Below are 14,647 nucleotides of genomic sequence, written 5' to 3' on the forward strand. Positions count from 1 at the left end.
CAGTCATATTACCGCATACCCACAGGGTTTTCTCTGCCGTAGACGGTAGCGAATACCGCTTAGGTCTGAATAGGCCTATAGTTGTCCCGGCCACCGCGAAACTACATCAGTGATTATCAGATTTGCATCTGTTATGGTCTGTGTATTTATGGACATGCAGGACTATTTTTGAATAATTCAGTGACATCACGACCTAGCAAGTGCATTCATAGCAAGTGATAATCTATAATCTTATAAAAAAGTCATGATCATCGTACTTATTTCTCAGTCATCTGCTCTTTCACGTAAGATATATTATGATATATTATTATGGTACGTGGTCTTCTAATGATTATTATTTTACATATCCACAACCTCCACAGCTTCTAAACTTTCTAAAACTTTACGTTTCATTTCACTATCCATCGCCAGAAACGGTTCAAAATATGTTTGTATTCTGTCATGATAATGATAGGGGTTGTTTAAGCAGGCATCAATCGGGCCCCCAAGTTTAAGTGAAATTTTGAGGTTAAAATTGACACCTAGGCTTTGGTGAAATTGAAATTCTTATTAAGTGTTCCGTAAATGCTCCCTAAATTTAGGTATTCGTTGGTGAAAACGGGCATTATCCACTATGACCCCGTTTATGGGCCACAATGGATCAATTTGTTGTATGAGAAAAAAAATCTTGTAAAATAAACCAAACTGTAAAAGAAGCATTTGGAAAGAAAACATAAAAAATTAAACATGCTGTCATATACTGTTACAGCCTTTTTATCGTCCCACTGCTGGGCACAGGCCTCCTCTCACAAGGAGAAGGATTGAGCATTAATCACCACGCTTGCTCATTGCGGGTTGGTGATTTCAGACTATACTCCAGGTTTCCTCCAGATGTTTTCCTTCACCTTTTTTTTTATCAGCCATTGGTGTCCAAGATATACTTAGAAATATATTGAACTAAAAACCTGCACACATTAAAGCAAAAATGTTACCAGAAATGCGTTTAGAAAATAAAGTGATCCAATGAACCCCATGTTCCCCTACTTACTACAAAAAAAACTTTGGGTAACTAATATTGCTATGCCACTAACGAGATACTTTTGGACATTCAGTAATTAAAAAACCCATAGATAATTAATAGATATCAACGATCCTCAGCCGCCACTGTCAATTTGTGACTGTGATTTTCCGGATTTTCATGCGATTTTCACCAATACATATACCTAATCTATTCTATATATATACATATATATATAAAAATGAAGCCCGTTTTCCGTTGTCACGACATAACATAAAAACGGCTTGGCCGATTTGGTTGAAAATTAGAGGGGAGGTAACTTAGACCCGGGAGGGTTTCCAAGGAAGGGTTACTAAATTATAAAGGATATAAGTAAATATCGAATACGTATGATAACAGCGCGAAACCAGGCTGGATCGCTAGTAGGTACCTAGTTAAGTTGGTACATACCCACCTAAACCTATAATAGAGAAAGGGAATTGGATTAAATAATTTGCTACCAACTAATATAATAACCAGGTACATAGATGAGGAATTTACCTAGTAACGTAGATTAAATAAAATGACAAAAAAGATTTGAAATACATTTATTTTTGTGCATCATTTCATAACCCCACTCTCGCTAATTTCTAATGTACAACACCAGATAGGGTGAATACATACATGATATAATCTAAAATAAAACTTTAAATTATTTATATATCATAAGACATTCAGTTAGGCTTTATTCAAAATTGCAATATAATCTTTTATTTATGGCTCGAATCGTTGATAATTTCTTTTACATATTTTTTTATATATTCTGATTTAATTTACCTACACTTCCTTTTGTACAGCGATTAACTACAGAATTTACATTAACAGTATAATAAAATTATTGTAAATAAGACAAGTTATGAGTATTATGTTTAAAACAAACAAAAACAGCCGTTCAGTCCGTTCACAATCATCTCAATAGGATAATACTCGAAAATAATTTAAATAAGTAACAAATTATTTTGTTAAGAGATCTAAGTATTCAACTAATATGTAGGTAATACAAACTAATGCGATAGAACATAGGGTGGACATAATAATAAAATCTAAAAAGTATTATATAAAATGTATTGTAGATACCTACCTAATCCTGAACGATACAAAATTCCGAATACCTATAATTCTATAATTTTTAATTACTTATATCATCATATCAGAATATATTTTTTTAATTATATTCAGATATGTACATTGATTTCAAATTGATATTAAAATAAAATGGCCTTTTCTGAATTTTATTTCTGGAGTCAATTTATTGTTCAGGATTAGGTAAATCAATACATTGCCACCATGAAAATGAGAATTACGACGTAAAAGTGAAAACAAGTTATTTACAAAATAACTTCTGAACATTCACATAAGTAGTAAAATTATCAAAATATTATCTACATAATTCATTATAGGTACTGATAGATAGGTTATTTTTATTTTTAAATTATTTACACTTAATTCTACACTATATTCGATAACAATTGTTGTTTTTTTTTTATAATTGCATAGATTCTCTAACCACATTGATGCTTATGTAGAATAGATTATATAATTTATAATTTACTGCGGTGGTAAAAAAATATCGATGAATATCTAACGAAGATCGATAATAATGTAGATAAGTCAGAGTTAGTTCATCGAGTTCGATATTTTATTGCTTTTAAATCACATAGATAGATAGATAAAGAACTGTAAAAATATTACGTGTATCATGGATTAGGTAATAAAATGTAGGTAACCCTGTTTACCTCTGAGATATGACTTTATCTGAATTACATATTTTTTGGAAATAATGAGGCACTTTGATAATTCCTTTATCCACTCTTTGAAGTAATAAACGACAATGTTACCAACTTAAAAAAAAAAACTTCTATTTTCAACAATGAGTTTTGAATGATTCTCTATGAAATCGGAATTAGATTAACGATTGAGTCTACGACCTAAGATAGTTTAAATTGATCGATAGAACTACAGAAACAGCACGACAAGAAGAAATTCATCTAAACAGGAATAGCTAGGTATTTCGTTAAGCATAAACTCTTTACCAGTCTAACAAATAATTCATGGAGATCTGATAGAGACGTTAAAGCGACAATATTTTACAGTGAAAAGCACCATAAATTCTGTTTTTAAATATTTTACTATTATTACTCACAACTTTTACTTAACTATTTAAAGCATTAACATAATCAGAATTGGCACCAAAAATGAAAGGAATTAAAATGCTAGTCACTGTAGAAAGTATTAAAAATATAACAATTATTTTAATGTAGATAAATAACTAGCCAAACAGTTACCTAAGTTCGAAACTGACTGCAATGGACAGGCAATCAAGTTTTAGCAGAAATCATAGTCCTCTGTAGGCGGTAGGTTATTTAGACGGCTTAACAATTTCCACAAGTCTTATTTACAAGCGCTAATTACCTTCCTACGGTGACTAAACAGTTCCAACAATAAATCCTACTTATGCCACAAAACAATATCTCTATTCCTTCGCCTAGTAAAAAACCTTTTCAAATATACGCGGGCTGCTTGGCAGAATGCTGCAATGCTGCCAACACATCGTGTTTAAGCCTGACGTACAATCTTCCTTTTCTCCAAGGATTTTGGAGTTGTAGCGGTCTGAAATCGTCTCGGAGGCATCTTTCGCGGGCACCAATAACAGCAACTAAGCAGAAGTCTTGTAGTTTCTCTGGGCCGTAAACGGGTCCTGATTTTCCTTTTAGAACGGCGGCCATGTTGAGTTGTTTGACAACGAGGTCGATGACTTCCCGCGCTGACGTCCGCGGCGTCACGTGCAGCTTGAGCGATGTTCCCGCCGCGAGGCCGGTTTCGTATGCAGCGAATACCTGGAAAATACGATAAGTATCAGTCGTGCACTCGTTAATTGTTTGATGTAACGCATTAGCATTTAATGTAATGAATGTGTATATGTGGCCATTATGTTAATTGCCTGTAATTACTTAGGTTTACAAAAACGGTATATGTTTATGTTTTCATTAATGTTCAAAAGAAAACGGTCATCGCCACCAACACATTGCGTGGTAATCCTTTGGATTTAGTGCGTAATTTCTAATAAACATTAATATTACCTGCAGTATTCCCGCCTGGTCGGGTGTCCGCGGCTCCGGTGCCTTCACATCTTCACTATCCCTCCTCTCATCAGTCTTTGGAACTTTATTGTTATACTCTGCGTCTTCCTGCGTCTCCAACAACGGCTGACGTTTGACGCACAAATTGGACTTGGCATACTCTTGCCCAGTATCCGTGAAGTCTACCTCTCCTTTCACGTTCGTCATACTTTTCGAAGCAATGACATTACAAGGGCTCCTATAATGCTTCCCTTGAGGACGGACTTTCAAAGGAACTGACGTTATCGGACAGGTCTGGCTTTCTGAATCACTCGAGAGACTCTGGGCGGACTCTGAAACATTTCCTTTAGACGTTCTAACGCTTATCATACTGCCAGGATAATAGCCCTTTACAGTTAACAGAGGACTCGATGTGGTTGAACTGGCGTTAATACTGTGAGGCCTCGGTTTTGGTTCTACATTTTCGTTCTGAAGTACGAGAGTATCTTCGCTTCTGGAAGGCGGTAAGCGATTGCTACCAATACTGTTGTGAGAGCCTCCTGATGACTTTATATCGAACTGGGAATTACTGCTCATGAAATTATTGCTGACTGCACTGGATTGCGTGTACTGGGAGTCGGCACTACCTTTTCTGGGAAATTTGTGGTTATCTGGGTTTAAGAATTGTGAACTGCATAGATTTAGTGTGGATACAGATGTTTGGCGAGGGGACAGACTCAACTGCTGTTCAGATTTACTAAACTCTGGGTGTAGGTTGGCATGGTTGCCGTTCCCAGCGGGCCCAGGCCATGAACCTCTGCCGGGAGAAGTTTTAGTTATCTTGCCATCTCTCGAAGGTATTTGAAGGAAATCTTTAAACTTGCTATCTTTCTCATTAACTTCTGTAGTGTTCTCAGTGGGTTGCGATGGTGTTTTGTCTAGAATATATTTGAGCACTATTCCAGAACTAGGTGCAGCTTTGTCCTTATCTCTCGCGAAGCCTATGAGGTCCATGAGCCATCGTTCAGCTTTCCACACTGTGTTTAAATTATTCTGGAGATCTTCCAGTTTGGTTAGTCTCTCTTTGGCTGTCTGTAGTTCAGTGCAAGAAAACGCTTCTCTATGAGAGTGGGCGGCTAGAGCTACATCCAGTTCTAGAACGCAGCTGAGTTTCGAGTATTTATTCAGAATGTTCGTATGGTAAGTTTGCAGGTGTATCATTTCGAATGCTTGGATTGGTAAGCTGAGTAGATCGCCTTTCTGTAGGAGTATTTCCTTCTGTCCCGGCACTGAGCAGGCTTGTTCAGCGGGGGGACATATCATGATGAAGCTGACGTCATTGTTTAGCTCAACTACTTCAAGATCGTATATTCGGTGGGCTATAACACTTTCTATGGGGATCTCCATCTCCTTGAAGAGTCTTCGTGCGCCTGACGCGATGAGGTCGAGGAACATTTCTTGAGATTCTGAGGGCCTTTCCTGACCGCTGATTGCAAGGCTGTTGATCGGCTGCGAGTCGTCGGATTTGCCTGATTGGTTCTTTAGGTATTCCCATTCCTCTCTGTAAAATAAAAGACATGTTTTGTTATGTATTTAGAATATTCCACAATGTTTAGTTTGCAGATAGAATTTGATCATTAAATGTTGTACAGGCTATAGAAGTATGCAATCCTATCCAATTTTATGTACTTTCGTTTTGTAACTTTTCAAAGTACATCTTCGGGGTCCAGGCTAAACGAATACATCTAGGCCTCTATGGTCCATCAACCAATGATAACTATGTATGACGACTACCTCCTTTACGGTAGGTACATGCCATATTTCGACCTTATTTTTGATTGCCTCTACGGAAACTTGCTTAAAGGAGGGTCGTACTGTCATAGGTCGATATGTACTTGAAAATTAATAAGATAAGTAATATGTACTAACGCAGAAACATGTGGGTTGTCCCTGACGCGGGTGTGCGGCGGCACGTTGGGAGTGCGCGCTGGTGCTACGATGCGGACGACCTCCACCGACGACTGCAGCTTCAAGTAGCCCAGGTACAAGCCACGGGGTAGTTGCACGCGGGACACCTGTGGGGGAGATAGAAGAGCTTGGTTAATGTGGAAGGTTGGGTAACAATACGGTGATGGTTGGAATGGAACATCGATTAGGTACGTACTGTTGAAAAATTGATAAGTAACTGTTTGAGCATTGAGAGATTATTTGTGTCTACATTTTAAAATCACTGATTGATGATAGCGGACTACGGCTCGATTTTTATAACGGACGGCAAAATCGAACCGTTGTCCGTAGAAGGCCTAAAGCTTCAAGTCGTTACGGTAAAGTTTATTTATGATATTTTAAAATAGCTTAAGAAACAAAATCCTCCGAGCCTTTTTCCCAAACTATGTTGGGGTCGGCTTCCAGTCCAACCGGATTCAGCTGAGTACCAGTGCTTTACAAGAAGCGACTGCCTATCTGACCTCCTCAACCCAGTTACCCGGGCAACCCGATACCCCTTGGTTAGACTGGTGTCAGACTTACTGGCTTCTGACTACCCGTAACGACTGCCAAGGATGTTCAATGACAGCCGGGACCTACAGTTTAACGTGCCATCCGAAACACAGTCCACGGTGTCTAAGATATACTTAGAAAGTACATACAAACTTAGAAAAGTTGTATTGGTACTTGCCTGACCTGGAATCGAACCCGCGCCCTCATACTCGAGAGGTCGGTTCTTTGCCCACTAGGCCACCACGACTTTAAAATAGCTTAAGAAACGATTTTTTTTTATTTATTGCAAAAAACATGGTTCATTTTTAACGAACTTTCAACGTTTTTAAATTCAATTTACCTGATGATAAGCAATCTGCTCATGTACAGAAGCCATTAACAGTTCCCCTATCGTGTTGTCCTCGCTGAGCACTCTCCGCCGGAGCCGCGAGACGGCCGCCCAGCGCGAGTTGAGCGCGGACACCGACTTGACTGACTTCACGCTGTTCACGCACGACAGGACGATGGTGCCGTGCGAGTCTCGGAGCGGCTTGTGGTATAGTTGACCTGGGGATTTGATAGGTTGACGGTTAAAGTAAGGTAATAGTTTGTGGCTGGAAGTATTGTAAGGGAGATGTTTTCTTCTTCCAGATTTTATTTATACTCAACGTCAGTTACATGTACAGTATCTAATATGCTGCATACAAATTTTCGACCCTTTGGATGGTCCCCCTTCACCGTTAGGAATAACGGTGAAGAGGAAACATTGCCTTACATTTTATTCTAATTTTTCTATTAATCTACAATATCCTTTGTAAGTGATTTGGCAACATGACCCATTCTCCTGAACCACCAAAAAACTTTATTTTAAGGTTTCTTTGAAACTCACCTAAATCCTGTATGCATAACGCAGACTGCATCTGGGCAGCCGCCGTCAGAAGCTTGAGTCTGAAGTGTATGGAAGATGACGTGTGCTTCTCCATGTCAGACCGCAACGCCTTCACGTCGTCCCATGAACAGGACACCTGGAATACCATGGGAACAAATTGTTTAAGGACATTTGGCCAGTTGGGTCCATTGCGGAGATTTCATTGAAAGACGCTCCAGGTTGCTTTAGGTTTAGTACATTACTAAATATACAGTGTTTGGCTATGTATATGTTATGGACCAAGTGATAAATTGGGCAGTATACATAATGCCCGGTCATTATGAATAATGCCCAATATGAGAGTGCAATTTGATAATAATTATTCAAATAATCAAATTGATCGGGCACTATACATATTGCCCGTAACCTTTTGGGCAAAGTAATACAAACATATTTAATTTCATTTTTTGTTATTGTTATTGACATTTAACTTAAAATAAACTAAATATTAAACCACTTAAATAATCAGCCTCATGATTTGGATTAATTATGAAGGACTTCTGCCTTAAAAATCCACTAGTTTTTGCATTTAAAAGTTAAGGAAAGTCATATTAAAAATATAACATAAAATATAATTAAATTTAAAACCAAAAATTTACAACGTATCTTTGTTTTATACAAATGACTTATTATTATAAAACAAAATAAACTAAAGTTTAAGCGATCGGACTCATTATTTGGCATAATTAACTTTTATTATTTAGCTTCTCTAAATAAAAGTCACATAGAAAATATAATTAAAATAGGGTGCTATTTAAACAGGCTTCTTTTTAATATCATTACTCGCCCCCAAAAATGTATGTTGCCTTCTAAATTACTAAGTCAGCCACAATTAAATTTGTAGCATGCTAAACTAAAGTAAACTTCTGAAATACTATTAAATGACATCATAAAATATATTTATTTAGCTTCTAATTTTTTTACTCAGTACGTTTAAAATATAACACATCCCATATCAATTGACAGAGCATGGAAGTAAGCATGCAACATGCAGCAAGCATGGCTTCTGTCACGGCTCCGGCGCTGCGGGGCTCCGGCGGTCCCATGCGAGCTTATCGTCGCAGATGGTTTTTACGCTCACCACCGCAGCTTCGGCTTGCTGGCCGGCTCAGCCGGCCAGCCTCAGCCGTGGCGGCGAGCGCTTCAACTACCTGCGCCTCAGCTCGCAGGCCGCCTCGCCCCTCCGCGCCTACGCGGTTTTGAATTGCACTCTAGGGGTAGGGCAGACAAGACTACGTGGAGTCGGTTTTGCAGCGATTCGTTTTCGTCACTAAGTTCAGATTTTAATACAATGTTTTGAATCCAAATTAAATTCTACCATAAAAAAAAGGAGCCAAGAAAAATGAGATCAAGGAAAACGAGGCCGAGTTAGTAAATTAGATGACAATTGTCCAATTAATAATTTTGTGGCTAGACTTATAATTTCCCATTAAAATAGAACATATAATTTAAAACAATAATCATAAAATATGTAGCAAGTAACAGGATTTATTTATTAGAACAACTGCCACCCTCGCACCGCATAAAATATAGCTTTATTATCAATTTGCCCAACTATCATGTAGCAATATAATAATGCCCGTGCAATGTGATAAATAATGAAGTTAAGATAGTTATTAATCACTTGGCCCGATAAAGCTAGACATTATTCATAATGCTCGGGCATTATAAATAATGCCCGAATTAATCACATGGTCCATAACATATATAAGATACAAAAATTTTCTATTGTCATCGTGTAAATTAGAGATTTTATATTTGGTCCAGGCGTTTATATTATCATCCGTTCGTATTCTTGACTATGCCTAGTTGTAGGTACTGCTATTACCTACAATAAAAATAAAACCATATAGTTATAATAAAACCATAATAAAAAACGTTCCAGCCCCACTGTTGTGGCTATAATAAAATTTGAATTAATAATATAATTTATTACTTTTTCCTGTTACCGAAGATTTACCGACAAACTTTTGCATGGGGAGATTTAATTTGAACCACCCAAGCATATAACAGATATACAACCATAGACAAACAATTCCAAGGTATATTACCTTCATGAGCCAATGGAAGTCGGTGTAGATACAGGTGGGGTAGGTCTCGTCCACTTCGATGACTGGCAGAAACTCTTCGCTGGTGACCAGCACTTTGTCCTCGTGGTATAGGATACACGCTAGGTATACGCCTCTGCAAAGATGGACATAGAACGTAAGATTTAATGATGAAAAGACGGATTAAAAAGGTTAACACTCGAAAAAACTCAGAACTCAAGTAAAATGGGAATGGTCTCGAATCCATTGGATTTTGTGGATGCATCTTTGCTCTTCACCTTGCTTAGTAAGAATATTAAACTAGAGAGTGGAGCTTTGTCCAGGGCTTAGAGTTGTACGGTGGGCTGAGGTCACCCCAACATAAACGTTCAGAAACGGATGTCTACATGGAGACTACTTTGAAATAAAAACGTGTAAATGTATTGAATAGCTCTTTGAAGAAAACTGTTTACTTATGTTGTCGGTGTACTTAAGCTTAAGAACAGAAAGCTAAGCTTACCGTCTAAGATTCTTCTGGAACTTGCTAGCCGCAGTGAAGAGCTGTCGTATAGTGGCAGTCTTCTTCCTCGGCAGTCGCGCGTGGTGCGCGGCGGGGCGAGCGCGGGCCGTGGCGGCGGCCGCCGACAGCGCCTCCAGGGCCGCCGCCGCGCCGCCCGCGCCGCACGACGAGCGAGTACCACGAGTGCTTACGTCGCGCCAACCTTTGGTACATTCATTATCATTAGTACGAACAAAATTTAATAGTAGCTTAGAGTATTAGTGCATGGGAGCACCTATGCTGGAAATTTAGTTACAGGCCGCCATCAAGCACCTAGGTTTGGGCTTTAAGAAGTTGAGAAGAGTTTCAAGACTCAGATAATGGAATAATTGAAGTGCTTTTCAGCAACTATGATAGGACCATGGATATACCTATGAGTATCCATTGCTACTTGTCATACAGATTTTGAACACATGACATGGATTAATGTAAAATATTGGTTTGTTGACTAGGGGTCAACATAGAAACGTTATCGAAACAATTACTGAAGGAAAGTGCTAGTATATATGTATAAGGGAGGGACTCAAAATGTCATTGCTTACCTACTACATTGTATCACTGCGACTACTTAATATACAAAAAATAATATACTCACTGCTAGGAACTACACTTCTCGGAACTGATACAGTATAAGCTCCCCAGCCCTTGACATTTCCAGCAGCCGCTCTGAAGAAGTACCGTCGACCTCGCGTCAAGCCCGCAGCTAACACTCTAGTGCCGCTGTTGGTACCTGAAGCCGCTACCTCACGGAACCCACATACGTTAGAGAAGTCTGCACGTGATGACCATTCCACTGGAAAGGGGAAAGTCATTAAATCAAGAACGGTTCTTCTGGAACACAGATAAAGGAAATCAAAAGAGACGATTGATTAATGAAGAAATATAGGTTAATAATGGACAACAAAAAGTTCGATTCTATGTGAATTGAACTTTCGTCTATTTTTTAACTGTAAGCTAGCGGATCTCAGAAGATTTAGGGATAAAAACTATTCCTAACATGAAAGCATTTGATATGATTCGAAACTTATCACGCGAAGTCGCAATAAAGAATCAAAAGGAAGGTTTTGGTATTCCAAATGGAATTCAATATCAATGTTGTGGTTTCAAAAGTGCATTTGGGAAGCTATTTAAAATCTGCTCAGGTTCATATCGGCATTGTATAAACACAATAGGCATTTTTGAATAATTTATTTAAAGGCCTTATATGAGTGGCCTCTAAAAAGTTAGTTTCAAAACAATGAGTTGCTTCCAGAGGTTTTTCTCCTTTTCTTGGATATCACTTTACCTAATGGTTACGAATTTGATCTATTCCCATTTGAACAGCCGAACTTTCAAGTAATACAACAGGATCTTACCTTTATACTTAGTAATGATGGGTAGGTCTTTCGGAACAGCTTGCATGGCGCGGGTATCCTTCAGTCTTACCGACACGGAATGAGCACCACACACCTCAAGGTCTGGTGGCGGAGGGGCCGGCGGTACTCGAGTCTGTTGCCAACCCACAACTAGACGTCTGCAAAAAGAAAACCATAGAATTAACACGTTATATGGGAAACGAGAAGAATAAAAACGTAGGAAACGAATTTTTGGAAGCGTACCTAAAGTTATATTGTTCAGAAAATGTCGATATTTCAGACAATTAATGATTTATTAGATCACGTTCAATGTGCCCCAAGTATTCACTCGTAGGGGGCTTATAGGATACTGAAGATTTAAGATCAAAAGCAACAATTTTAGATCCTACTTATCATACAAAAATGCAATCTCTGATGAGTTTACAAAATATTTCGGAAAAACATGCATTTTGAAGTATGATGATCACGCTTATATGGTCTTCACGTGGATTAACATAACTAAAATCACTCTCAAACATGGGCCGTTAAGTGAATGCTTCGTGTTTGCAAGATTATTCACTCAAACACTCAGTTATCACGAATGCTTTCTTCCATAAGTATGATGTAATCCTTACGATAACATAGGCACGCCTATCTTCAATCTCTGCTAGAAATCTGTTACAAGGTTCTTGAGAAATCATTTCACGTTAGATAAAACAATCTGCAGAGATTTATAAAAGTCTCAGACATCACCTGCTTACTCAAATATAACGGGTTTTTGTTAATTATATGCGCAATTAACTATAACAAACACATTCCTTCTGATACACAGTTGTAGTTTAGTACCTTTATAGAAAAGAAGAGGAAATAAGACTTACTTCAGAGTTCTCACTCTCCTCTCCCAATGCTGCGCTTGCTTGTCTTTCTCAGAACCAGCGCCACCCGCGCAGCCCGTTGTGCCCGCTGCTTGACTGGCAGCCGAAGACCTGAAAAGTAAATAAACATGTTTCAACTGCTCCAAGCGTTAGAACGCTGAAGTGGTAATGGACCGCCCATCTCTGCAGAAGGACGGACCGACGTTGATGAAGATATGGAGATTGCATTTGAGCAAATATGCATCGATGAAGGTATACTTTAATACTATGACTTACTGCATATTAGCAATGTATTATCGCATTCCTACGGCTGTAAAGTGAGGGCAGCAAAAAAATCTGTCTGGCTGGAGCCAGGGCCATTAGTGACGGCTCAAAAACCGATTAGTGTGCGTGAGTGATAACCATTAGCGTGGTATTACTACGTATATATTTTTTTAAAGAATAAATAGGTATTAAATAATTATGGTCAAAACTTCAAACATCTGATAAGGCTATGAACAAAGACAAACGAATGTACGTCCCTACTTAAAATTGTTCAAACTCGTTAATTTGAAGTAAGTTCATTAATATTCGCTTTTATCATAAACTGTCTCATTTGTCTTTCTTTGTGGAAAGTTCTTGAAAATATCCTCGAGCTACAGCTGCAGGATTTGTGACTTTTGAGAGCTACCGCGATGATGTTGAGTTCAAAGAATATAGGGAAATTGGATTGTTGACTAAGTTTGTTATAAACATATATAGGCTTTTGGATGATACATCACTTATAATTTTTAGTCTCTTATTGCTTTACTCAATCCTTGAGGACAAACTGAGATAACAATTTAATTTACAAGGGTACTTGCGATCTTAAGGTGGAGTTATGTGTACCTATATCTAATTTCCTTTCAAATTTATTTCTAGTAAAATATAGGTACCTGGTGCAAGCATCTTCCCGGCAGGTTCTCTCAGGAGCACATCCTGTCACCTCGTGTAACTTGGACTCTGCTTCTCGCGCCAGCCGTCGAAGATGGGTCCCCAACGAGTCGGAGTTCTTGACTGTAACAAAAATATCATTTTTAGATATACCTACATCTATATTTTTGTGACTTTACATTAATAAAAGTACCTAACTGTAAAAGACCAAAAAAAGTAAAGACGTAGGCGTTGCTACAGATAGGAGATTGCAGCTGTGTATAAAGGAACAAGTCAAAAGTCGTATTAAATTAATTTTAGATGACAAATGTATCAAAACAGACTTTACGGGATGACCTTAAACGCAAAAATGGAATTCACAAAACATGATTCCCAATTCTTTTCACAACACACCGGTTCGCAATTCCCAATCAAATAAATAAACAATTCGATTCCCGCGCGTTATAATTTCAGACCATCCTCCAACAATTACAAACGAAACGTGAAATCTGATACAAAAGCTCGGTCATCGTGTATCTATTTGTATTGCAGAATGTATTCAGCCCAATCTGCTCGATTTCCATGCGCTAATCACGTTTAATCGCTATTGGAGTCCATTTGTATGGCAATCACGTTCACGCATCACAAAAGTGATTAATTTAGGTACTAGGCTACCTGCGTAATTGATTGTTGACTGGTCGTGAAAGCACTGATTTTCATGGTTTAGTTTAAATAATGAGAATAAGGTATACTGCCCAACCCGAATTGACCCAGTTTACCACTCTATGCGAGAATTCTGTGAAGTCATTTGACGGATAAATTGCTGTAAGTTGTGAAAGTAAATAGTTTTTCAGTAAACCCAAAAAAAATGCTATTCTCATGACTATTACCTATACTTTTTCACAAAAAAACCGAAGGTTAAAGATTACTCAGCCTAAGTTCTCAACGTCTATACTTTTTACATACAGATTTTGGAACAAGACATTCAAAATAATGTTATCCTTCCATCACCAGCCAGCTAGATAAAATCCGTTACTTATTCCTAAAGGTAAGTTAAGAGCATCTTGAAGGTAGGTAAGCACTTAAGCGACTTCTATTACAACCTTGTTTGTTTCGGCAGAGTAAAGGCATTACAGACCTTATTATTCATGATCATGGTCCCTATATGGTTGCTTTCAAAAAAAATGGCGGCAATATTTTTGTTTCGCGCGTAAATGCGAGTGAGATCAATGTTTATGTTCATGCGGAGTGCTTTAAAGCGCTTTGACACGCTTTACCGGGGATAATAGTCTTTCAGCTGAAAAAATATATGAAACAATACATTTAGTACAACCGTAAGAGTGAAACTCCCGAAGATTCGGTAGGTATTTGTATCGAAGCTTTTGGGGTTGCCAGTTATTGATCAAAGTTGCCAATACTCAGAATAGGTAACTAATAAAATCCAAAGAGGTTAGCAGCCA

General features: G+C 38.1%; 1 protein-coding gene and 1 long non-coding RNA gene across 4 annotated transcripts in view; one reads left to right on the top strand and one right to left on the bottom strand.

Annotated features, from left to right (window-relative positions):
• Positions 1-1,568: 1,568 nt before the first annotated feature.
• Positions 1,569-14,647, bottom strand: part of LOC124632938 — a 68,646-nt gene continuing 55,567 nt past the window's right edge. For all 3 annotated transcript variants that reach the window (XM_047167956.1, XM_047167954.1, XM_047167955.1), the window contains 11 exons: positions 13,211-13,331; positions 12,300-12,407; positions 11,443-11,600; positions 10,683-10,880; positions 10,049-10,250; positions 9,553-9,685; positions 7,463-7,598; positions 6,935-7,140; positions 6,025-6,170; positions 4,117-5,656; positions 1,569-3,873 (listed from right to left, as the gene is read on the bottom strand). In XM_047167956.1, coding sequence (XP_047023912.1) covers positions 3,538-3,873; positions 4,117-5,656; positions 6,025-6,170; positions 6,935-7,140; positions 7,463-7,598; positions 9,553-9,685; positions 10,049-10,250; positions 10,683-10,880; positions 11,443-11,600; positions 12,300-12,407; positions 13,211-13,331 — 3,284 coding nt within the window. In that variant the 3' untranslated portion in view covers positions 1,569-3,537. The remainder of the gene's footprint in view (positions 3,874-4,116; positions 5,657-6,024; positions 6,171-6,934; positions 7,141-7,462; positions 7,599-9,552; positions 9,686-10,048; positions 10,251-10,682; positions 10,881-11,442; positions 11,601-12,299; positions 12,408-13,210; positions 13,332-14,647) is intronic.
• Positions 12,404-13,374, top strand: LOC124632941. Its single transcript, XR_006984689.1, has 2 exons — positions 12,404-12,548; positions 13,197-13,374. It is a non-coding gene; the product is annotated as an uncharacterized LOC124632941 (long non-coding RNA).

This window comes from Helicoverpa zea, chromosome 9, assembly GCF_022581195.2.
Source record: "Helicoverpa zea isolate HzStark_Cry1AcR chromosome 9, ilHelZeax1.1, whole genome shotgun sequence".
Classification (NCBI taxonomy): domain Eukaryota; kingdom Metazoa; phylum Arthropoda; class Insecta; order Lepidoptera; family Noctuidae; genus Helicoverpa; species Helicoverpa zea.